At 51.3% G+C, this 22,698-nt stretch overlaps 10 protein-coding genes across 10 annotated transcripts; 4 read left to right on the top strand and 6 right to left on the bottom strand.

Moving 5' to 3' along the window:
* Positions 1-405: 405 nt before the first annotated feature.
* COCVIDRAFT_100286 (hypothetical protein) lies at positions 406-4,037 on the top strand (the record flags this gene model as incomplete). The annotated part of the gene is made up of 5 exons (XM_014700801.1): positions 406-479; positions 548-735; positions 791-3,651; positions 3,703-3,937; positions 3,988-4,037. 5 exons carry the CDS (start codon positions 406-408, stop codon positions 4,035-4,037), a joined length of 3,408 nt encoding a protein of 1,135 aa, XP_014556287.1.
* Positions 4,038-5,152: 1,115 nt separating this feature from the next.
* COCVIDRAFT_100219 (hypothetical protein) lies at positions 5,153-6,579 on the top strand (the record flags this gene model as incomplete). Its single annotated transcript, XM_014700800.1, has 3 exons — positions 5,153-5,730; positions 5,792-6,118; positions 6,177-6,579. The coding sequence occupies 3 exons, from the start codon at positions 5,153-5,155 to the stop codon at positions 6,577-6,579; spliced, it is 1,308 nt and encodes a 435-aa protein (XP_014556286.1).
* A 377-nt stretch (positions 6,580-6,956) lies between these two features.
* COCVIDRAFT_16357 (hypothetical protein) lies at positions 6,957-7,971 on the bottom strand (the record flags this gene model as incomplete). Its single annotated transcript, XM_014700720.1, has 2 exons — positions 6,957-7,778; positions 7,834-7,971. The coding sequence occupies 2 exons, from the start codon at positions 7,969-7,971 to the stop codon at positions 6,957-6,959; spliced, it is 960 nt and encodes a 319-aa protein (XP_014556206.1).
* A 428-nt stretch (positions 7,972-8,399) lies between these two features.
* On the top strand, positions 8,400-9,607 carry COCVIDRAFT_100318 (hypothetical protein; the record flags this gene model as incomplete). Its single annotated transcript, XM_014700799.1, has 2 exons — positions 8,400-8,623; positions 8,692-9,607. 2 exons carry the CDS (start codon positions 8,400-8,402, stop codon positions 9,605-9,607), a joined length of 1,140 nt encoding a protein of 379 aa, XP_014556285.1.
* Positions 9,608-9,930: 323 nt separating this feature from the next.
* COCVIDRAFT_100319 (hypothetical protein) lies at positions 9,931-10,152 on the bottom strand (the record flags this gene model as incomplete). The annotated part of the gene is made up of 1 exon (XM_014700798.1): positions 9,931-10,152. A coding segment is annotated over one exon (222 nt), but the record flags the coding sequence as incomplete, so codon positions are not given.
* An 8-nt stretch (positions 10,153-10,160) lies between these two features.
* On the bottom strand, positions 10,161-10,721 carry COCVIDRAFT_49064 (hypothetical protein; the record flags this gene model as incomplete). The annotated part of the gene is made up of 1 exon (XM_014700797.1): positions 10,161-10,721. A coding segment is annotated over one exon (561 nt), but the record flags the coding sequence as incomplete, so codon positions are not given.
* A 1,165-nt stretch (positions 10,722-11,886) lies between these two features.
* Positions 11,887-12,742, bottom strand: COCVIDRAFT_100281 (hypothetical protein; the record flags this gene model as incomplete). The annotated part of the gene is made up of 2 exons (XM_014700796.1): positions 11,887-12,479; positions 12,550-12,742. 2 exons carry the CDS (start codon positions 12,740-12,742, stop codon positions 11,887-11,889), a joined length of 786 nt encoding a protein of 261 aa, XP_014556282.1.
* Positions 12,743-13,915: 1,173 nt separating this feature from the next.
* Positions 13,916-15,190, bottom strand: COCVIDRAFT_16353 (hypothetical protein; the record flags this gene model as incomplete). The annotated part of the gene is made up of 4 exons (XM_014700719.1): positions 13,916-14,372; positions 14,424-14,545; positions 14,598-14,969; positions 15,023-15,190. 4 exons carry the CDS (start codon positions 15,188-15,190, stop codon positions 13,916-13,918), a joined length of 1,119 nt encoding a protein of 372 aa, XP_014556205.1.
* Positions 15,191-17,456: 2,266 nt separating this feature from the next.
* COCVIDRAFT_26993 (GMC oxidoreductase) lies at positions 17,457-19,391 on the top strand (the record flags this gene model as incomplete). Its single annotated transcript, XM_014700795.1, has 3 exons — positions 17,457-17,592; positions 17,645-18,005; positions 18,062-19,391. 3 exons carry the CDS (start codon positions 17,457-17,459, stop codon positions 19,389-19,391), a joined length of 1,827 nt encoding a protein of 608 aa, XP_014556281.1.
* Positions 19,392-20,417: 1,026 nt separating this feature from the next.
* On the bottom strand, positions 20,418-22,150 carry COCVIDRAFT_100375 (hypothetical protein; the record flags this gene model as incomplete). The annotated part of the gene is made up of 3 exons (XM_014700794.1): positions 20,418-20,636; positions 20,690-21,911; positions 21,963-22,150. The coding sequence occupies 3 exons, from the start codon at positions 22,148-22,150 to the stop codon at positions 20,418-20,420; spliced, it is 1,629 nt and encodes a 542-aa protein (XP_014556280.1).
* Between the last annotated feature and the right edge of the window lie 548 nt (positions 22,151-22,698).

Genomic DNA, 22,698 nt, shown 5'->3' with positions numbered 1-22,698 from the left:
TATTACCAAAGCTACGCATATGGCCGTTTGTACTTGTACATGCGCACAATACCTACATACTCGACTGTTGCTGAAGCCCTCGCCTTGCCTCAGTGACCATCACCACTACACACTCTGTCTCTCCCACTCTCTCTCTTTCTCTCCCCCCCCCATGGCCCGTGCCGTGCGCCTCTGAGACCCTTTGCTCTCTCTGTCTCTCTCCTCTCGTATTTCTCCAATTGCGGACCCCGACAAGGTTGACCCCTGTCCAGCTTTGACCTCCTGGATATCTTGATTGCCCGTCGTCGAACGACGAGCGGCGACGAAAAAAGAAAGCCGCCTCTTTCGCTCTGAATACGCACGGCTTTGGAGAGAGCCTGTCCCCACACGCCCGGCCCTCTCTCTCTCTGCTCCACGGCTATCATCATGTCGCTCAACGGGCTCGACAATGTAGAAGTCACACAGGCGTACCAGGGCGCCCTCGCCGAGGCTGGTGGTTGGTACGACTCTCTTGCTGCTTCTCGCCTGCTTGTTTGCGCGCGCAATCTGCTGACATTTGGCCGTATAGGTTCCTGTTGAGATACACGTCGAGGGACTCTGTCGAGGTCCTCAAGCGGGGCACTGGCGGAGCAGGAGAGGCGCGCGCTGCCGTCGCTCAGTACGAGGACAAGTCACCGCTATATGGCCTCCTGCTCTACCGTCGGCGCAAGGTCTTGGTCAAATATGTGCCTGATGGCACTTCGCGCCTGCTGCAAGGTAGGCCGCAATGCTGACTTTGCTGCATGGATTGCTGCTGACTGCCCATCTGTAGCACGTGTCGCTGTCCACTTCATAAACATCTCGGAGAAGTTTGCGCCTCACGATATTGTCCTGTCCATCTCCACCCCAGAGGAACTTAGTGATGCCGCCCTCGCATCAGCATGCAGTCTGCACACCGCCGCCCCTTCGAGCTCCTCATCCAGCGGGTCGTCGCGCGGGCCAAAACTTAGTTGGATCCAGGAAACTGCCGAAGAGACATGTCAGCCAGACTCAACTGAAAAGTTGGCGGCGTCGGAAACGGCGGATACCAGTATACCCACCATAATGGAGCCGTCGAGAAGTAGTACTGAGGAAGACCCCACACGGTGTGCCTCTCTTACCTCGCAAACCGAGTCTGTTCCCTTGATACTGGAGGAAAAGGTTGTTGGCCATAAGATTGTACCGCACATCTCTCATGTCACCGTTGAGACAGTGACTGAGCCACCAAAGACACCGGAGAACACTGATCTGTCAGACCTGCAAGACACGTTCAAGAACTACGACTCGCTGTTTGAAGGCGGACCCGAGCCGCGAAGCTCGTCTCAGACGACGCGGCCAGACTACAACGAGCTTTATGAGCACTACTACGCGCAGTACACCAAGCCCAAGGTCAAACTGGGCCCACGGCCACGCCAGTCACTCGAAGGAAAGCGCCCGGCCACGTCAGGGAACACGTCACAAGACATGGCAAGACAGGTGGCATCGCTCCCCGCGGGGCTGCGCTCTGCGGCGCGAAAGGCGGCCCAGAAGAAGGAGTCCAAAACTGCCTCGTCCAGCGCTGTTCCCGCCATTGCGGTTCCTCCACCACTCGATTTACCTCCGATGCCCGAGGTGCCACACTCGCCTGTTTCGTCGCTATACACGCCACGCTCGCCGATTAGTGTCAAGTCTATGCCTGTTGCTGCGTATAAGAGCCACCTTCGAGCTACGGGAACCACGCAAGAGCGGACGAGGCTGATGAAGGCCCTGGAGCTGCGCAAGAAGCAGCAGCAGGCTCAGCAGGCGAAGAAGGATAAGGCGGTCGACGAGTCGACTGTAGATACTGAGGATCCAGAAGGAGGTGAAGAGGCGGCAGACTCGGCAGAAACGACTCCTACCGAACATGGCGAGGAGCCCGAGGCAAACAAAGAGACATTGCTTGGTGACAATCTGCCCACTTCGCAAGGCCCAAGCAATTCTGGGCTCGTCTTTGCAGACAACCCAACGGAGGGAGACGACCTAAACTCGACTGTGTCGATATCATCTCCCATCTCCGCCCAAACCCACGGTTCGTCTGGCGCACCATCAACGCGGCCGTCGTCCCTGTCCGAAGATGAGAGCGGACTAGTAGACGACCCACAAAAGCGCCAGGGTACGCTAGAGTCCCAAGCTCCTGATCCCTTTGACGAAGAACAATCCGTCGACAGTACACCAACCGTGGTCGCTGACAGCACCACCCCCCCTCCACCCACCGACGCCTACAACGAACCCACGCAGGGTCCGCTAATCACCCAACGGGCGCCTTCTTTCGACGACGATGCAGACAGCAGCAGCAGGAGGAACACGCTGAGGCCTGCCGAGGACGACACCCACGCCCGCCGCCGCTCGAACCGGGAGTCGACCATATACATGCCCTCAGATGCGGCAGCGCAGCTAGAACAGGGACCAGCGACAAAGCGCCAAAGAGAATCTATGCTGTTACCCGCTGGCTCAAAGAGGGACAGCTGGTTCGAATCCAAGGGGAAGCGCCGTGCACAGCTCGACCCACTCCACGTCAGTGCGGAAAACTCCGAAACCGAATATCTGTCCGACGACTCCTTCATGGAAGAGTTGCAGAGCGCTACAGTACATGAAGCCAAGCCTATGTCTGTGTCCAAGTCGCCCATCATGCCCTTCTTCCCACGCAAGTCACCGTCCCAAGCTGAGCTGTCGACACCCCCCAGGTCAGCATCGTCAAACTACCCTACTAGTCTTACGCGTCCCTCCCCCGAACAACAGCCTGCTCGCAAGGTATCTGGCGGCTGGCCGCCGCCACCACGGTCCGACACGTCGTCGGCTCCCAAGAAGATTAATGTTTCGTCTGGCATCTCACAAAGAATCAAGGCTCTTGCCGAAAAGACCAACAGGGAGTCGGCTTCTGTGAACCCTGCAGCCGCCACCCTGAGTGCGCCGAGTTCGTCTGTTGCCCAACGCAAGTCTTCTTTCTTTGCATCCTCGCCTCTTGACACATCGCCCAATGGATTGTCTGCCTCTCGCAATGGAAACACCTTGATCCGGCCGTCGTCTTCTGCCTCGATGATTGACAGGAAACCGTCGGGCCCAATCAAGTCAACCGTATACAACGTGCAACAGGGGCCCGAGAAGCCAGAGTCTGTTCAGGTTACTGCACGAATTGTTCGTGATGAGCGAACAATGAACCCCACCCTAGCCATGCCTACCGAGAGCACGCCGCTGGAACTCCACCAGAGCCCCCTGATTATTGACCACCAAATAGCCACTCCCGCACCCAAGAGCCCCCCTCAGCCGCCGAAACCGGAGACACCGGCCTCTCGAGACACTTCGTCATCACACTCTCGGGACCACAGTCTGGCACCCTCGCGGACGTCTTCGGAGAGCACATGGAGGACATTTGGTCGCCGGATGAGTGAGTCGAGGTCTGTTCACAGCCATGATGGCGACGAGAAGAAGGAAGACAAGAAGGAAAAGAAGGAGTCGCGCACGACCAAGATGTTCAAGCGCATGTCTTCATCCATGTCTTCCATGCCCTGGAAGAGCTCGAGCAGCAGCCTGACACTTCCGGAGAACGACATGCGGTCGACATCGTTGTCGTCTCTTCGCGAGCCACCGCCTCCCATGCACGTTGGTGACTTGAATGTTCAATTTCCCGACACTTTGGTAAGTTGATTGTGTATACAAAGTTCTGATCGCCTGCTAACCTTGCACCAGCTCTGGAAGCGAAGATGGGTCGAGATCGATTCCATGGGCAACCTTGTCCTCAGCCCGTCCAAGCACAACGAGAAGGGAATCGTCAAGCGTTTCCACCTCAGCGACTTCCGCGCCCCATACCCTCCAGACCAGGACCGACAAGAGCTGCCCAACAGCGTTGTCTTGGACTTTGTTGATGGCCGAACGCTGCAGTGCGCGTGCGAGACACACACAGCGCAAGCCCAGGTTCTGCAAAGTAAGTTTATTGAAGTTTAATGATGCATGAAACATGCTGACAGCACATAGTCCTCCGTGAAGCGCACGATGCTTGGCTAGCATACAACCAGGCGCAGTAGAGCCCTTGCCCTACAGCACCTACACCCTCATTAGACTTTCTTTTACTCTCTCTCAGCCACCTGGATGTAGTAGCCAGCGACTCCTTATTCTCTTTGTCACGACGTACGACTACAGCATCAAGCACCACCCTTCTTTCCTTGTGTTGGATATAAAATGGTTCTACACTGGGGCTGTGTCATTTTCCTTGCCTAGTTTCTTCTTCTTTCTCTTCTCTTAGCACATTTTGTAGAGTTTTTTTTTCCTTTGCATACCCGTTTAGCGTTTGGGGGGAAAGTCCAGGGGGAGGCCATAGGGCAGGCTTGGAGCATCACCATCATCACCATTGTCACTACCAGCAATGCCGTCTTGTTTTCTCTTCTTCTCCCGTTTCTGGCACAAGGGGATCAATTTGTATAATATTTAATGCTGCACTGGAAGGCAGACTGGCAGATAGCTGCTGGTACTTTTCAGTCCAGGGCGGCACATATAGTCTGAGACGGCTAGAATGCAAGAGAGCATTAGTCCTCTTTTGAGCGGCTGTGCAGCTGGTGTGCTTTGGAGTGCCATGTGATTATTGCGTTACCATGTGCTTGCTTGTCGGGTGGCGGCGGGCTGGGCGTGGGTTGGCGGGGCTGGTCGGCCAGGGTGGAGTAAGCGAGGCGAGTGCCTGGCGTCGTCATACAAGCATCGTGCATTTGATGGATGCGAACATGTGCCAGGACAAGAGGGCAGCAATGGGTCATGATGCTCTGCGCAATAGGGCCTACTCTTGCCCCCTGGCTCTCTCCCACCTGCACTGCGCTGCTCTGCTCCTCGTGCTCTCTGTCTACACACACCTGCTATAGTCTGCGCTCCAAGACACCCAAGAGCCGCCGACATCTATCGAAACGCGCCCCGTAAACTCCGCACTCCGCATGCACATGTCCAGGAACCGCTGTCACAACCTCTCCTACACACACGCACACCACTCCTCGGCCTCGGGTCCCGCTGCCACAGCGCATCCTGCAGCGACCACGCGTCAATCGAGCAAATAGCCCTCCCGTTTAGGCTACCACATCCACTATCCCACCGTGCCTCAGCCTGCCAACCGTACAAATAAGCAACTCTGTCACCCGCTTGGGGCCCTCCTCGAACCATGCCGACGTCTTCGTCTGTCCACCCGTTTGCCTCTCCCAACGCCATCCCGCCCCGCACGAGCTCCACGGGCATCCTGAACCCTAGCCCCGGCAGCCCCAAGCAGCCACCCTCGAGAACATCGGTCCTGCGCCCCTTGAGCGAGATTGACTGGCTGGGCCAGAGCAAGAAAAGCAAGACAAGCCACTCTGCCGAGCCGCTGAACGCCCATCTACAAGAGCAGCAGACCGCGCCCCACTTGGCCTCCAACAAGTCCCCGTCGGCCACCGACGACATCGACTCCCACATGGACACCACGACCACAAACCACGATGTCGGCGCAAACTACCCTACCCCACTGTCTCCGCCCTCGGAACACTCCAAGGGCATAGGCGAGGAGCTCATCTACGGAAATGGCGTCGGGTGGACAGAGGAGAAGGAGCGCATATTACTAGGGCCATACGACTACTTGTACGGACATCCGGGCAAAGATATCCGCAGCCAATGCATAGCTGCCTTCAACCTGTGGCTCAAAGTGCCGCCGGAAAGACTCGACATCATTACAAAAGTGGTGGGAATGTTGCATACCTCGAGTTTGCTGTGTGTATCTTCACCAACGTACTCTTCGACTTGACCGCTGACTGTTACTCCTTTCCTCCAGTGTCGATGATGTAGAAGATTCGTCTGTCCTCCGCCGCGGTATTCCCGTCGCTCACGCAATATTCGGCACGCCCCAGACCATCAATTCGGCCAACTACGTCTACTTCCGTGCCCTCGCCCTCCTGCTCTCCATGAACAACCCCAAACTCATCGAGATATTCACCGAGGAGTTATTGAATCTGCACCGCGGCCAGGGCATGGATCTCTACTGGCGAGACAGCCTGACCTGCCCCAGCGAAGCAGACTACCTAGAAATGGTCGGCAACAAGACAGGCGGCCTCTTCCGCCTAGCCATCAAACTCATGCAAGCAGAGTCGCAAACAGAAATGTACTGTCACCTCCCCTCCCCCCTTGTTATTATTCCTGATGACTAACAATCCAAACAGCGACTGCACTCCCCTCGTCTCAACCATCGGCCTCCTCTTCCAAATCCTAGACGACCACCTCAACCTCTCCCCTACCTCCGGCTACACCTCCCTCAAGGGCCTCTGCGAAGACCTCACAGAAGGCAAATTCAGCTTCCCCGTCATCCACGCCATTCGCGCAGACCCCTCCAATACTATTCTTATCAATATCCTCAAGCAGAAGACGACGGATGAGGAGGTGAAGAAGTATGCGCTCAGGTATATGGAGAGCAAGGGCAGTTTTGAGTATAGCAAGAGTGTGGTGGCGGAACTGAGGGCAAAGGTTGAGGACCATGTGCAGAGGATTGAGAGGGTACTTGGAGAGGAAGGGAGGGAAGGAGCCGAGGCATTGAGGGTTATGCTAGGGAGGTTGGTATTGAGGTGAGGGAATACCTTTTTGCGAATTTTTCAGGCGGAGGGGGGGATGATGGATGAATCTTGTTTACGGCCTTGGAATAGTCTTGAGACGAAAATGGTATACCCAGATTTTTTCAATACAATTGTCATGTTCTTTTAAGAGTAAATAATTCTGTTTTTTTCTTAATCTGGTATTTCTTGTATTGAGCTATGAAATAAGAAAAACTTACTCCTTGTTCCATGCTCGTAGAATGAATCTGTGAAGAAAATAGGTGATACCATGTGCCAAACGCCAGTATCCTAATGCAGACGCTGTCGCTCCCAGAATTCCAAATATCAATGTGATTCCTTTCCCTTGCAAACTCCAAATTCCAAACTCATTGTCTCGGCTCCAAAACAATACACTCAAGACTTGACCTTCTTCGCCATCTTGTTCTTTGGCTTTTTCAGAACCATATCCCGATGCTCATCCAAGCACTTTGCAAGTTCAGCCTTGAACTGCTCCGCCTTTTCCTTAGGCGTAAGTACCGACTCGTCCGAGTTGCACGACACCCAAGAATCCGACAAGGCCGTCTCATCCAACGTCACAACATCGAGAGCTGCACCGTGCTTGCCTTTTGCCGCGCTAACAGCTTCCAGCCAGGGAAACGCATCGCGATAAAATTGGTCTGCTGCGCGGCGCGGAGAGCAGTATTTGTTAATGTGCACATGGACAACCAACGAGGTGAGATTGGTGGCCCAGGCGAGGGCGGCAAAGCATGCGTTGTTGTAGACTTTCAATCCGCGGCTGTGGAGCCAGCCTAGAACCCGGAGCTTCTTGAGGCGCTGGGCACGCGCAGGCCCAAGGTTGATGAGGAAGCTGTAAAGTGCGAAGCTGTCGGCGAAGGTAAGTTGGTTGCCGTACAAAATGTCGATGCCCTCGCTGTAGATTTGCTTGTTCACGGCGAGTAGTGATGGCACAAGAGGGGCGTAGTTTCCATCGGCATCGAGAACGTCTTCGACTACGCGTTTAGAGGTTGGGCTGTCGTATCTGCCGCCGCTTGACGGGTATTTTGTTGACACGCGGGTGGCCACGCGGCGCTTTTTATGGTACGTACCGACAAATTTGATGCCGGATGGATCGCAGAGCGTATAGTTATAGATAGTATTCCTGATCTCCGCAGGAAGGTCCAAGAACGGAAAGATCTTTCGCTTTGGAAGTGGTTTGGTTGTTTGGGCTTTGGGCTTCTGGTAAAGCTCCGTTAGTATAGGCCACCCTCGTGCACGCAGCAGTGCATCGCACCTTTGCTTGAGGGCTCTCAAACTCAGACTCTGTGTCTGAGTATTCCAGATCGTCAAGATGGTATGAGACTTGCGTCCTCTTACGCTTCGAGTAGCGACCAGACGCAAACGTCTCTGCAGAAGCTATGGCGGCAGACATGATGGGTTGAGTGGAGTTTCTAAACCAATTAGTTCGAGAGAAGTTGAGATGCAATTGAGTGTAGTTGAAAATGGAAATGCGCCTCTGTGTTGCTTTAATAGAATCACTGTGGTGAGTATCGCAAAGTCAAGCGTAGTTTACTTTGGGACTAGTGTAGGCTGCAATGCGGAAATGCAGGGATTAGCAAGGCATCAACTCGACGGCGCAGGCATCGCCTGGTAATATCGGTAGAGGTGGAGATTGTACAGCCTTGCCAAAGCTTTACATGTAAGCGATTGACGGTTGGTGGCAAGCCTTGACGTAGAGGTGGGGAAAGAGAGAGTGAGAGAAGGGAAGGTCGAGTCCCAATGGCGTCACTCCGCGCGCTTAGTCAAGCACCCCACTAACCGTAATGAGAGGGCAAATTATCATTCACCATCACCCGCAAAATGTCTTCAATACGATCGCTCACGTCTTTTAAGCTCGACTTACCTCCCAGCTGTATCGAATTCTTTCCGCTCAACCCGCAGTATGCAGTAGTCGGCACTTACAATCTTGAAAAGTCCGATGAGAAGGATGCCGCAGGGAGCGCTCCCCAGGATGGAAAAGTCAGTGCCAAAAATCAGCAGCGCAACGGCAGCTTGATATTGGTGAAGGTAGACGGCGACAACGTGTATGTAGAGCATGGTTATTCTCAGTTTTCAAGCTCACGTAGTGATATTCACGTGCTGACTCCCGAAGCAACATTATTCAGACTCTGGCCACGCCATCAGCCATCCTAGACATTCACTTCTTGACGCATGTCACAAGTTCAAACTTTGGTGTTGCAACTTCAACAGGAGCCTTCGCCATCTACGAGCTCCAGTCGTGGCAGCGCAACCCTAGCATCAGCCACATCAAGACCATCCAGTATTTCCCTGAAGATGTACTCATCACTGCCTTTTCATGGCACCCAGAGTCATTTATGGTCGGTATGACGCTCTCAAATGGGCAGGTTTGTCTTGGTGTAATCGACACGGAAAGCGAAGATGACTCCCCCACTAAGCTAGAGGTTGCTACACATGACTTGGAAGCGTGGACTCTGGCGTTCCTTCCTGATGGCTCCGGGCTACTCTCTGGAGGTGACGATAGCACGCTGCGTTTTGCTGAGCTTTCTGATGGCTCTGGAGGTAGTGTGCCTTGGATGGATGGAAAGATCCACGGTGCGGGTGTTACTGCTATTCTTCCCGTACACTTGGATACCCAGGGCCTGCTCGTTATTACTGGTAGCTACGACGACCACTTAAGACTTGTCCACATCCCAATTTCCGGACGCAGGCAAGTTCTTGCAGAGACCAATCTCGGAGGTGGAGTTTGGCGGCTCAAGCTGCTTGATCGGAACCCGAAGCTGCCAGAGCATCACGGTGTGGAGAAGTGGAGGTCGGAGCCACCTCCTGAGGCTATCCTCTTGCTTGTCAGCTGCATGCATGCTGGTACGAGGATTGTCAGGCTCACAAAGAGTGCTGGAGAGTGGAAAATTGAGGTATTGGCGAAATTTGAGGAGCACGAGAGCATGAACTACGGTAGTGACTCCCAACCCGGGCTAAATACCCAAGGTCAGCGGACATACATATCCACGAGCTTCTACGATCGTTTGCTGTGCTTGTGGAGATACTAGATAGATAGTACATGAATTTATGCAATCAGACTTCAAAACAAAGGGTGGTAAATAAAGTTCCTGATAAAATTGCCATGCAGACTAAACTAAGAAAAACATGAAGAAAAACAAGATATTAATCATGCTTGATGATTTAACTGTCACAATCAGTCCCAGTAAGGTCAACACCTTTCCAATCAATATTGTCTATGGTGAAATCACAAACACCAGCGAAGTCTTGCTCCATGCCATTTTGGCCCAACTCCCCCACCTTGGCACCATCGCCCTTGACACTACCCGTGTCGACATTTTGAAGAAGAGAAGAATCGGGGATGTGACCTTCCTCATTTGTGAAACGGGTGTTTCCGGTGAGAATTGTGTCGTGAGTGTTGGATTGCGTTCTTGCCTCTTCGTCGATCCATGTCTGGGGAACCGCCAACTGTCCGAAGGAAGAGGCAGGAATCTGGCTTGGGCCCGACACATAGGGCTGGGCCTCCGCTTGTTGCGGAATTTGCTGCGCGAGCGTAGGTTGGAGTTGGGTGAGGAGGGGGAGGGAGAGGGAGCGGTATACTTCTGGGATTGGCGGTACCATTTCGACAGCACCGCTTTCGTAGACTCGAACGTGTTCGCGAGAGAAATCCATCGTCGTCGTCGGAACCGCTTGGTACCCAAAATCGTTGGGCCCGTTCTCGACAACAGCCAGCTTGTTGAGCTGGTATGCTGAATATGTGACCTCATGTGGGGTCATGTGGTCGCCGAGGTTGCTGAAGCCAACTTGTTGTGGCATGACAAGTTGGAAAATTGGAGCTCCGTTGCCGTAGAGCTCTTCAATCGTCATCGGCCAGATTGGATGGCCGCTTGATGGGTATGGCACCCACACGACGCCGAAAGGCAGTAGCTGCTCCTCTGCAGAAACTCCTTGTCGCGTCCAACTCGAACCGTTGGGCACAATTCTCATGTGGCTACCGCTTTTGGTGCGGTAGTGACCGGGGGCAGGCTGATGGTTGGTGTTTTTCAGGAGGGCCTGATAGGCCTCGAACTCTTCACTAAGGAGCTTGGCCTTCTCCAGCTCCGCCTGCTGCTGGTTCTTGTGCGCGATCGTTTGGTTCTTCATCTTGGAGTATTTGGAGACCATTTTGAAAAGCTTGTAAAGGGGTGCTTCACTTGGTCTTCGGTTGGTGGTGTTGGTATGAAAGGGATTTGTGGTGGTGTTTGGCTTGATGGGAGTGCTTGTGTGATGGTATTGTGAGATGGAGAGATGGGAATTCTAGGAGGGAAATTCCCTTCCTTTATACCTATAAGAACAGATAGATACTTGCACGATGCAAAAATACCCAATATGGAAGTACGACTCATCACTGTAATGATCCAGTAACATGTAATCGTTCAATACATTATGCCCCAAAGTCACTATTCTAGACATAATCAGAATCAACGACATTAGCCTGTATAAAAAGAACATCTTCGTTGGCAGGGAAGCACATGCAACACGTTGGAACATCAGAGCAATTAACCATTCTTCACACAGCATTAACTTGACGAACCTTGGATTCTCATGTCAGAAAATAGTTCAAAAAGGTCAGTCAGGCTTCTATTGCATCAAATCATCGTGAGATCCATTAAAAACGGATGGCATATCTGGGAGTAACCGGTTGAAGATGGTGCTTATGACTCAATAGGGGATATCGGTGGGCGGTTAAATCATCAAGTAAATGCCGCTCGCACTTGTACAATGGAACATGGCGACTACGAACAGAAAACGAGCGACGTCGTGGACGAGGTAGACGCCAATCAATATATTTCAGCGCAAGACAGAAGACACATCTGCCATGCCTACTGGCTGGCAGATGTTACACAGTCATCGTGAGGTGAGGGAATCATGGTCCTCCCGATTCTTGCTTGAGACAGGGGGGTTGAACCAAGGTTAAAAGTGTATACAAATAATGCATATGGGTTCCGGCCCTTGATCGAATCGACGAGAAACAAGGAAACAAGGACACCACAGGCACATGATTGTTGAAAAGGCAAGAAAAAATATATAAACAAATATACGGGTCTGAATTTTTGTGAGTGTGTGAAATATCAACAATATCATAGGCGAATGTGAGACATGTGATAACGAGCGAACTATCTTTTATCGTGTTTGAAAACAATATGTATTCCACTCGCTTACTATCTAAATAGTCTAAAATGGATATGCCCAGCGCCCAACGCTAATGCTAAGATGCAAAATATCAGAAATATGGGTATCGTAACACGTAACGCAACGCCGTAAATGACAACAAAATACCGCAGGCTCCTCATCTTCTCGCTGGTAACGACAACATGCCATCTGGAAGCGCCTCAACCGCCCTGCCATCCTTCTCAGCCAGCAGTGCCTTGACCCTCTCAACTCTACTGACGGCTTTCTCCAGGCGATCCAACCGTCCCATCTTCTCTCTATCCCTACGCTCTAGCGTCTCGATCCGCTCCTCTAGCTTCGCTCTTGCCCGTCGCTCTTCAGCAACCATCTCGTTCGCCTGGCTAAACAGCTGCACGCTCAACTCCTCAATCTCCGTGTCGACCGTCTGCACGCGCGCCTCAGCTTTTGCACGAAGGGCCCGCTCCCGCTCGAGCTCGTTGATTAGCGCATGATCGTCCTTCGGCGGAGGTGGCGGAGGCATGGCTCCTGTGTTCGCCGGAGAAGGGAAGCGGTTTGTGATGAAGGAAAAGCGCGAAGCCCTTGTCGAGTTTGCGGTGTTGGGACGTGGGGGATCGGCGTCCACGGAGGGGCGCGGTAGGGCGCCGTTGAAAGGCTTGTCGGATTGCGAGGTTTGTGAACGCAGTGGGCTGGGAGCCCGCTGGCTGTCTTTCAGAACGCGTATTTGGTCCTCGTAATCCGCACATCTATCGACTGAATGCCTGTTAGTCTATGTATGTAGAGTTGTAGGTAGTGCCTGTTCGGCGCATCTTTAGGCACGTACCAGCTGCAGTGGCCTTCTCCTTTAGTCGTTCCATCTGCGCTTCCAGTTCCTCTATCTTTCGCCTTGCTTCTTCGAGCTCTTTCGTATTCAAGCTATAGCCACATGACGGACAGTTGTGCGTATGGGTATCGTTTGCGGTTTCTTTGGCAGGTTGTGGCGACGCGGGCGGGGAGACTTCGAGGGCTGCTGCCATGATACCAGGCGCGCGAGGTAGGAATTAGGTTTGGCGGTGTTTTTGGTTGACAGCTTCGCGGCAGGTGGACAGAATATAAGGAGGGAGTGGGGTATGTCCTGTCGCGTGGTTGTTGCAAAGGACCCTTGTGGTTTCAGCGTCAGCGTGATCATCGAACCCCTGTCACCCATGGCCAATGCAGGGTCCCCCCGCGCTAAATCCATTTACGGTCTGGGTGGCTCGGCCCGCGGGGACTATCCCAGGCGTCATACGCACTTTAATCGAGCTACAAGTGAATACACAGCACCCACCATTTGTAAAGAGAGTGATCCTTATGTGTTCTGTTTCTCTCTACTTCATATTTTCCAATTTGAAAGAGTTCACCGTCCTCGGTCCGATCTAAATACGAATCTATGAACCATACAGCCGGGAAGCTAAATTTAGATGAAGCTTCTTAGGCGCCAAACTTCTAAGCAAACCTAAGAGAGCCATTCATCTTTACAGTTAGCCGCTGGTTATTTCTACATTTCATGCCTTAACGTATCGAGATGGCTTCAAACTATACGTTACGCGAATGTAGCCTTGTTCACTTCTTTTCGTTCCCGAAGCTTTGTCCGATCTCTTGCTGGATGCGCCTCCCCATTCTTTGAAACCTGCCAGAAGATCACGCTAAACACGCCCTTACCCATATTTCTCTACTTCAAACCATGCGCCAAGCTACCCAAGACTAAATTCTGCAAATGCAGCGGCTTCGTGTGCCAGGCAGATTTGGTGGTTTTCTTGATCTCAATATTGAGTCTTCGTATGTTTGCAATGACACTGTTTACTTCAAATTGTTTCAGGAGCTCCTAAATTCCCAGATAAGCAGTCAATTTGGCTTCTCTTTAAAAGTATAGCCGAGTAATGAATCTACCACACTACGCTCGAATATATGGTTTCAACAAGGCCTTCTTTCGTGGAGTATGTAAAACTCATGCTCTGATTGAATTAACCAGTTCTAAGCACGGAAGAACAGCAAAAGAGACGTCGCATGAATAACGACTTGGCTATCTTCTGAAGTTCCTGCTCATCACGAGATAAGTGTTGACTAAGCTTAAGCAGCATACTTGATACGTTAAGAGGCGATTCAGTTTGGGAGAAAAACATTATTTCTCAATTCTTTATCTTGATATGGGTATTCAAGCTAAGTTTTCCTTAATCATGATCCTTATGGATACGATCTGCTATCTGTGTGCCGGGGTGTTCATCAATGCACACCCCGTGCGAGATCGTCCTTATTATCTCGTCGTTCTCAAGCTGCTCGGCCTCCTTCAGTATATACTTATCGCTGTCGCGATCATCGTAGTTTTTCGACCGCGTTCGCTCGCGCGTGGGCTTACTACCAGTTGTAAATTGCTTACTGATACTGAACATAGGTAGGCCATTGTTATAGGGACAATTATCCGGGTCGGTAACTAGGAAGGAGGAAGGTAGTATGCGATCGAGCATGGAGTCAATTGGTTTTCCCAGAGGTGGCAAAGATGCAACGAGCACACCAACTGAGAGCTCACACGCTGACCATATGTTCAGGTTACTGCCCTCCCAGGTTGGATCGCGTGTCTTCTTCAAAGCAGACATTTCAATCGTCTCAGCTATTGAGCACGCTGTTGCACTGTCCATAAGTCAGATCATTTGATCCTATGAAAAATACCCGTAGACTCACATCGAACCTAAACAGAAGACAATTCGAAGCCTCCATTTCGCGCGTTTGCGTAGCTGGAGGGTCGATAAATATGCAATTGGTGCAGCGATGTAAACGAGGTCAGTGACGCAATTCGAGACACCCTAGTGCGGTATGAGTGAGGTATAATCAGCAAGACAAGGGCTTTCGACGAACCTGAGTATACATGATGGTTTCGTTTGGCGTCATGAAACATTTTGATTTCACACTCTTGTTCCAGTTTGCTTCGAAAGGTGTCTGGCAGAACATACCCATGACGGGAAGGACAAAGTTCAGAGTCGTGACCATGAGAACTGAGGCCCACACTATTGCGAGATAAACTCGTGAGAATCTCATCAGAAGAAGATATGAACAAATGGAATACTTGAGTATCGCAACAGCTATTATGTTGATCGTTTGACCAATCCAGAGGTAATAGCTGTACTGGAGGATATCATAGGGCTTCCTGATGCTAGGATCCATGATATGACGACCTTGGCCATGGAAGCATGTTCTGTATCTGACTCCTGTTGCCACAATGCTGAGTATCTAGAACGCGTACCAGTTAAATCACGAGTCTATGGGTAAATAAAAAGACTAACCGCTGCAATAGTCATGAGACAGTCACTAAGACTGAGTTTACGACTACATCTGATGGTGTAGCTGATTCTCCATGCGAGCACTAGAGTACTCAACACACACAAGATGGTTGTGGGGACTAGTATGTTCGGGGCTCGGTCTGGCCAGTGCTTTTGTTGTGGTTCTGACATAGTAGGCAGATATGATAGATGTGTCGTTGCATCAAGAGGATAAATTCAATATCGAAACGCGATATGGGAAAACGTTCGGCACAACATAGCGTACGATGAGCTCCAGGACACCGGGAACTCTCTAGCAACGTTTGTTGGACAGGCACAACTCATTGAAATCCATGAAGTAATGACTCGCAGTGCAGGATTATACCAACCTTCCAACCCATTTGGCGCCCAGTTCCCCCCTCTCGCGCTTAGCTAGCGTGCGGCTCAGCAGATCGACTATCTTCCGTTTCCCGCTTTCGCGCCTTCCCGCTGATAAAACCGCACCAATATCAGGCCTTCGCGATGTGTTGGTTGATGTTTGCTGCCTGGTCTCCACGTAATCTCCATCTCGGTTACTGTAGCACAGAAGAAATCTCCTGTTGCAGATATACTACTCAACTATCCTTGTTATATTCGTTAAGCACTAGGACGCAGAGCAAACCCTGTAGGTGCAGTATGGCTAGCCTATATACCCCCCTTGCTATGCCTTATATCTATCTCTTTCCGAGTGTCAAATATGACGAGTCTCTGCATTCTCACGGTGTAATAAGAATTGCCATCGGATAGAATGAAGGCCATGAAACCTAACTTGGCAGATAGAAATTGACGGACATAACATGAACGTAATGGGTAGGACGGGATTTACTAGCGAGCTAGATCGGCATTGCGAAGGCAGTGCACCCAACAGCTCGGGAATCACAACACATTTGCTGCAAATGCGATGTTGGTTCACTCTCTTGGCAGTTACACCGACCCTCTCCAGTATCGTTCCATTCTTGATTAACTAGTGTTTTTTTCGGCCTCTGGTGAATGTGTTCTGGAAAAATTGTGTTCATCTTAGTCTTTCTTCGTTCTGTCGACAGCCGAGCGCTACGTAAATGAGTGCAGGCTCATTTTGCTGCGCGGAAGTCATCATCCGGACGCCATTACAGTTCGAAGGAGCTAGTTTTTAGTGAGGAGTCACCTGATCTGTGCTCTCATCTTCCTTAACTAAAACACTACCTTTTTGTCGCAGAATTATTATAAGAAACTAGAAAACCTGAGAGGTGACCAAATCGGTTAACTTTTGATTAGCACGATCTCTTTTAAACGATTCCATTACCTCTTTGTCTCGCTGTTTTGCTGTTTTGGGCGCACTCAGTCTGGAGTGGGTGCATGGGCCATACGATTCTTCACTCGAAACGAACTTCTTCGTATCTAGGGAAATTACTGCAAATCCTTCCGCTTGCGACATGTGACAGGTCTGGGTGCGCCGCATACACGACCAGCGAATCATCGTCATGCAGAGTCAGGTGTGGGGGTTGCCAAGACCCGTTGTCCCGTCCCATTCATCTCCTCATCGCGCATTCCGTACTAATGATCTTCGTTCGTCTCGAACAAGAACTGCTAACCATGGAAGAACATGAAAGAGGAAAACACGGCCGATACGAGCTGAAACAATGGCGTTGAGGGATTGACGGTAGAATTGTAGCCCAGCTGTGGACCCTCAAGCCCTGCAACGACTTTGCCGCAATATGGATATGTAAGTCGGCCAGGTCGTACCGTCCCAATCCCTCAAGTCGTGGCGCAATATGTGACTGCGCTCAACTGCAGCAAAGATATGACGTGTGGCAAATGCCATGACAACTTTCAATTGTTGACATGCATAGCTACAATCCGGCAGTTTTCTGGTAGCTACTTCGAAATGTACAGTCCTTGCAACCGAGTGATGGAATGATGGGTGGGTGGTGTAGCGTAGGCAAGTTATAGCTCGCGTCTATCAAGGCTGGTTTGTCAACCTAACTTTCCTGTCATACTAGTATTGGGTGCTCTTCCTCTCGACATCGCGACTGATCCACATGTTTCATCTGAGGAGCAAAACAGGCGTGCTACCACGAAGGCGTTGAACTAGTCAAAATCGGTTGGCCCCAAGGGCCGTTCTTCAGCTAGATCTCGGGCGAGATATGCATGTAGGAACGCGTTGCCACGCGCTAAGATTCACATGGCTAGTTCACAAATCCCATCTACCACGTGCTCGGTGACTTAATACTACCGATGCTAATCAGGATGCAAACCCGACTCATGTTTCAATACCAAATTTATGCACGTACATATACCGACATGAGACTAGAGATTGCGAAGGAAGCCCGTGTAACGAGTTAAAGAGTCTTTACGAATCCGCTTCTCGATACCTTGTCAATTCCTCCATGACTCTTCGCAGGTCTTCCCCTAAAGGTACAATTTAGACCATCTGGAAGAGATGCATTCCTTCAAGATCATAACAGTCGCTGCTCTGCTCGGGCTTTCAACGGCCCGAGAGACCTACGACTACGTTATCGTCGGAGGCGGCATTTCTGGCTTAGTTGTTGCCAACCGCCTTTCCGAAAATAATAAGAGTGAGATTAAGATATTCAGATACTTGAACAAAGCTAATTTTGTGAACTTTAGAGACGGTCCTAGTCATAGAAGCCGGCGGCGCAGATGACAATCCAAATATTCGCATTCCCCGTGGCGCCACTTATGCACTCAATGAGTCTCTTCTATGGCCCGACTATGTATCCCAACCCGAGCCATTTCTCGGAAACAATTCATGGAAGGCTCGTGTAGCGCACGTTCTGGGTGGGGGCTCTATTGTAAACGGAATGATGTATGACCGTGGGTCTGCTGCCGACTACGATGCTTGGGAGGCATTGGGTAACAAGGGTTGGGGCTGGAAAGGGTTGTTACCATTCTTCAAGAAAGGAACTGAATTCATCCCCCCGCCGGCGGAGACTATTAAGAAGTTTGGGATTACTTGGAATCCTGAAGCGTAAGACACCATATATCATTTGAACTTGAACTACTTCTAACCCGGCCAATGCCCAGTTACGGAACCGGTCCATTGAAACTCGGAATCTCGGACACACAGTACTCCGATATCCTCGATTACTTCAAGGCGTTTGAAGGTACTGGTCGTGCACATAAGGCTCTTGATGCCAACAACGGGGAGGCCTACGGTACATCATGGTACTCAAACACGATGAACCCGAAACTTGGCGAAAGATCGCATGCTCGAAACGCCTACTATGAACCTGTCATGAGCCGTACGAACTTGAAGGTTGTGCTGGGGACTACTGCGACTGAGCTAGAGTTCTATGACGGTGAGAAGCTCGAGGCGAAGGGCGTCAAAACCATCGAGACGAAGACCGGCTCATCTAAAACCTACTACGCAAGGAAGGAGGTTATCCTGGCCGCTGGTGCAATCAACACACCCAAATTTCTTCAAGCCAGTGGTATTGGACCAAAGTCCGTTCTAGAAGCTGCTGGAATCTCCGTGCGGCTTGAACATGATGGTGTTGGTGCAAACTTCCAAGACCATCCTTACACCAGTATTGCGTTCAACATCACAAACATCAGCACACCAAACGGGGGATCCTTAGACACGGATCCAGCATACAATGCCTCTGCCTGGAAACAGTACTTTGCAAACAAAACTGGACCCATTACCATAGCTCGTGGCAACGCGCTAGCCATGATACCACTCCCTGTTGTCGACCCCGAAAACTATGGCAGTATTGCGGACCGGGTACTGGGACTGAAGGATGACGCTTACCTGCCTGCCATCTACAAGAACAGCAAAAAGCTACTCAATGGCGTAAAGGCACAGCGCAAAGTTCTTGCAGATATTTTCCGAAACAACAAAGCTGCCGTCGTAGAGCTCCCCATACCAGATGCCGGTGCATTCATGCTTGTTGGCTTGGAGAAGCCAGTATCACGCGGCAGTATTACGATCAACCCCAAGAACCCACAAGGACCGCCACAGGTCTTCTGGAACACGCTCAGCAATCCGATTGACAAAACCCTCTTTGGCGCGTCGATTCGCTATCTCCGTAAGGTCTGGGCGGGCCCAGAACTAGCAAAGTACACGCCAGTTGAAACGTCCCCTGGCGCACAATACAAAACTGATGATGAGATTGTTGACAATTTGGTCGGAAAGAACGCCATCCTACCTTCATTGGCACACCCTTCTTGCAGTTGCCCTATGATGCCGGAAGATATGGGTGGTTGCGTGTCGAACGAACTTGCCTTTTACGGGGTCAAGCATCTGTCCATTGTGGACGCCTCCATCATGCCTCTGATTCCCTCACAGCATCTCCAAGCGACTGTGTATGCTGTCGCTGAGAAGGCTGCTGACATCATCATCAACAGGGGCTAAGATGATGTAGTCAGTTTTCTGGACATTCATTGTATATATGTAGAAAGAGACAGCTTAGTAAACAAAGTGTTGTATAAGCAACAGGCTCCCAAATATAGATTTGTTACCTGTACGTACGCGTTATCGTATTCCACTTGTGGATTTGGCGTCCTCTCTCGTTCGGCCAATGCTTTTCATCATCATCAAAAGCCATGTGATGGTGTTCTTAGTAAGAACATATACTAATGAGCCCCAGTCTAGGGAAAGAGCCCGAAGCAGTAGGCGCGCTAGCCTAGTGCGTGACGTCTTGGTAACCCAACTTCCACTCATTCTCTCGGGTCACCTCCACGCTAATCCTCCATCACTCTTATCTCTATTCATCTGCTTACATGTATGCAATTAGCTCACCTCAAACATCAGCATCGTTGGCTGTCGTCTTCACATTTATCTATTGCAACATCCGGATGGCGTCCTACCCCTCGCTGTAGCTTCCCCAACGGCGGAAGGTGGCCCTTTTCGGCGTTTTCGGCTTTGATGCTCTCACAGATCTTAGGGCTGATGCTGCTCATGCCAACAAATGTTTCATGAAGCGATCAAGACAGATTAATTATTCCAGGCATACTTGATAATTACAGAAATTAGCCCCGCGCTAGGTTGGTTCCGCTTCCAGTATCCCACTTTTCTCCGCGTATGGGAGATGAGGGGAAGGCTCCGTGCGCCTTTACTCACTTTCGGGCAATGGAGGCGATATTAATTAATTGCAGAGATTTAGGATCAGCCCTGTACATGCGTCCGTGAGTATCGCATCTTTTCCAATTTGGGTGAGCTCATCCGCATGTAACAATGAAAACAGCCAACCAGCACGAAGAACAAAATGAGTAGCCGAATGTCACGACGCACACCGCGCAATGATCAGATAACACGTCTCATTAATAACATTAGCGAAAGGTATGCGCTAGCATTGGTATATCGCAAGACTAATAATCACCAACGTCACAACCCCTGCTACAGGCATCATGACAAACACACAACTAATCATGACTGCATCTAAGATGAACTCCTGACCTGCTCGACGCGGACGTGGTCCTCCTTCTCGAAGCCGGTAGTGCCTCTGTGCTGCATGATGTCGTCCTCAACCTTGCCCAGGTCAACGTGGGCGACCTCAGCCTCATCACCATCGAAGATCTTGGCGACCTCCTCGAGAGTGGGTCCGCGGGTCTCGACGTAGAAGACGGTAACGAAGATGAGTTCGAGGAAGATCCAGCACTGGTTGAAATTAGCAATTGTTCTCAAAATGTTCCTGTAATGGATCAACTTACAGCGTAGATGGTATAGAACTTCCAGGTGGGGTGGAGGTACTGGAAACCATAGGGGTTGACGTATTGGTTGATGGTCAGAGCAACTTGGATGAAGAAGTTCATGATCATGAGACCCTTGGCACGAATCTTGAATGGCAAGATCTCGACAGTGTAGGCAACGAGCAGACCAGACCAAGCCAGAGCGTAGGCAACGGAGAAGATCCAGATCATGGCAATGACAGCTTGACCAGCAGCCTTGCTCTTGGTAGCCTCTTGCTGCGATGAAGCAATGGTCCAGACAATGAAGGTAACGCACATGGCTGCAGTGGCAGAGATGAAGAGCGGGCGGCGACCAACGCGGTCAACAAGCAGAGCGCAAGAAACGGAGACGATGAGTGAAAGAATGGTAAGACCACCGTTGATACCAAGCTGGGTATCAGCATCCTTGATACCGATAGAGTCGTAGACATCGGTGGCGTAGTAGGAGACGAGACCGTTGCCAGACCACTGAGAGAAGAGACCGAGAGATGCGAGGAGCATGAGCCTGTACCTGTTGCCCTTGGTCTTGAAGAAGTCGAGGTAGCTAGAGCTCTTCTGGTACTGGAACTCGAGGCGGAGAGTCTCCTTGATCTCAGCATATTCGAACTGGACAGTCGCGTTGTCAACATCGCCGTTGGCGTGGTACTTGGCGAGGATGTTAAGGGCCTCCTCGTTCCTCTCCTTGGAAATCAACCAACGTGGAGACTCAGGAATGAACCAGATGGCAGCCAGCTGGATAACAGAGGGGGCAGCCTGGGAAAGGGCCGGGATACGCCAGCACCAGTCGTTGTCGATACGCTTGGTACCGAAGGTCAACCAGGTGCAGATAATGGCACCAACGTTCCACAAGCAGTTGTAGACGGCAGTGACACGAGCACGGTGCTGAGGGTGGCAAAGCTCGGTAAGGAGGAGAGGCGAAGAAAGCTGGGCCAGAGAGTTACCGAAACCCATGAGGAAACGTCCACCCATGAAGTAGTCAAGGTTCTGGGCAGCACCCTGGATGGCGGCCGCAGCAATCATGATGACACATCCAATGGTGATGCATGATCGACGTCCAAAACGATCAGCAATGAAGGGAGCGATGGGCAGCGAGGCGATGGAACCGATGGCGTAGAGAGCAGTAAGAAGACCAAGAGTGTCACCCTTGGGGTCTTTGAAGTAGTCGGTCCAGATTGGGAGAATACGCAGGTTGTTCAACATGGAACTAGGAATGGTCAGTACATTGCTGATGGAAACGCCAACGGTATGTGCTTACCCATCGTAACCCGTGGTCGCAGAAGCGATACAGATGAAGAAGGCGTAGAAGTAGAGCTTGCGCAGTCCAGGATCCGACCTCCAATTGACCCTCTTGAGATGGGGAGCTTCGGCCTGAGCAGCCTCAATGTCGGCCTTGCTCTTGGCCACGGCGCCAATCTTTGGCGTAAACTTTTGGGCGAGGCCCATGATGTCCAATACACCTCGTCCGAAGATTGTTGGTAGAACGGAAGCAACGAGGGAACAAGGGCAGGTTTGGTTTGAGACGCACAACCAAACACGGTCCTGTACAGCAGGGAATATAAGCTGTTGACTTGTCGGGGTGGGCTGATTGCAGCTGAACCTGGAAAAGAAGGATATGGTCGGTGGACGATATATATGTCTCCTGGTCGGAGAGTGACCATCGCGTGTGGACCCAGACTTGAGAACTACGGCGGTCTAGCGGACCGGGTAAATACGTCTGCGTCTACTTAGAGAGTCGTGTGGTACTTGCGCGGATGAACCGCCGTATGGGGTAGAGTGGGCGGCAAATCCACCAAAGCGGTGGCCGCAAGGGTGCCACGGCCAGGCCATGGGAGCAGCCTCGGCATACGGGACGAGCAGCCGTCAAGGAAACCAAGCAACAGACGAGGCTGGTCTTGTTGCGTCTTGTCTAGCCATGGTATGTGTTGGCTTCAGGCCAAGTTGGGTTGGCAGACGCGGCTGCATAGCATGGCACCAAGGCCCGTAGGCCAAGG

The sequence above is a fragment of the Bipolaris victoriae genome (assembly GCF_000527765.1).
Source record: "Bipolaris victoriae FI3 unplaced genomic scaffold scaffold_46, whole genome shotgun sequence".
Lineage (NCBI taxonomy): Eukaryota > Fungi > Ascomycota > Dothideomycetes > Pleosporales > Pleosporaceae > Bipolaris > Bipolaris victoriae.
This window is presented reverse-complemented; position numbering and strand designations above follow the sequence as displayed.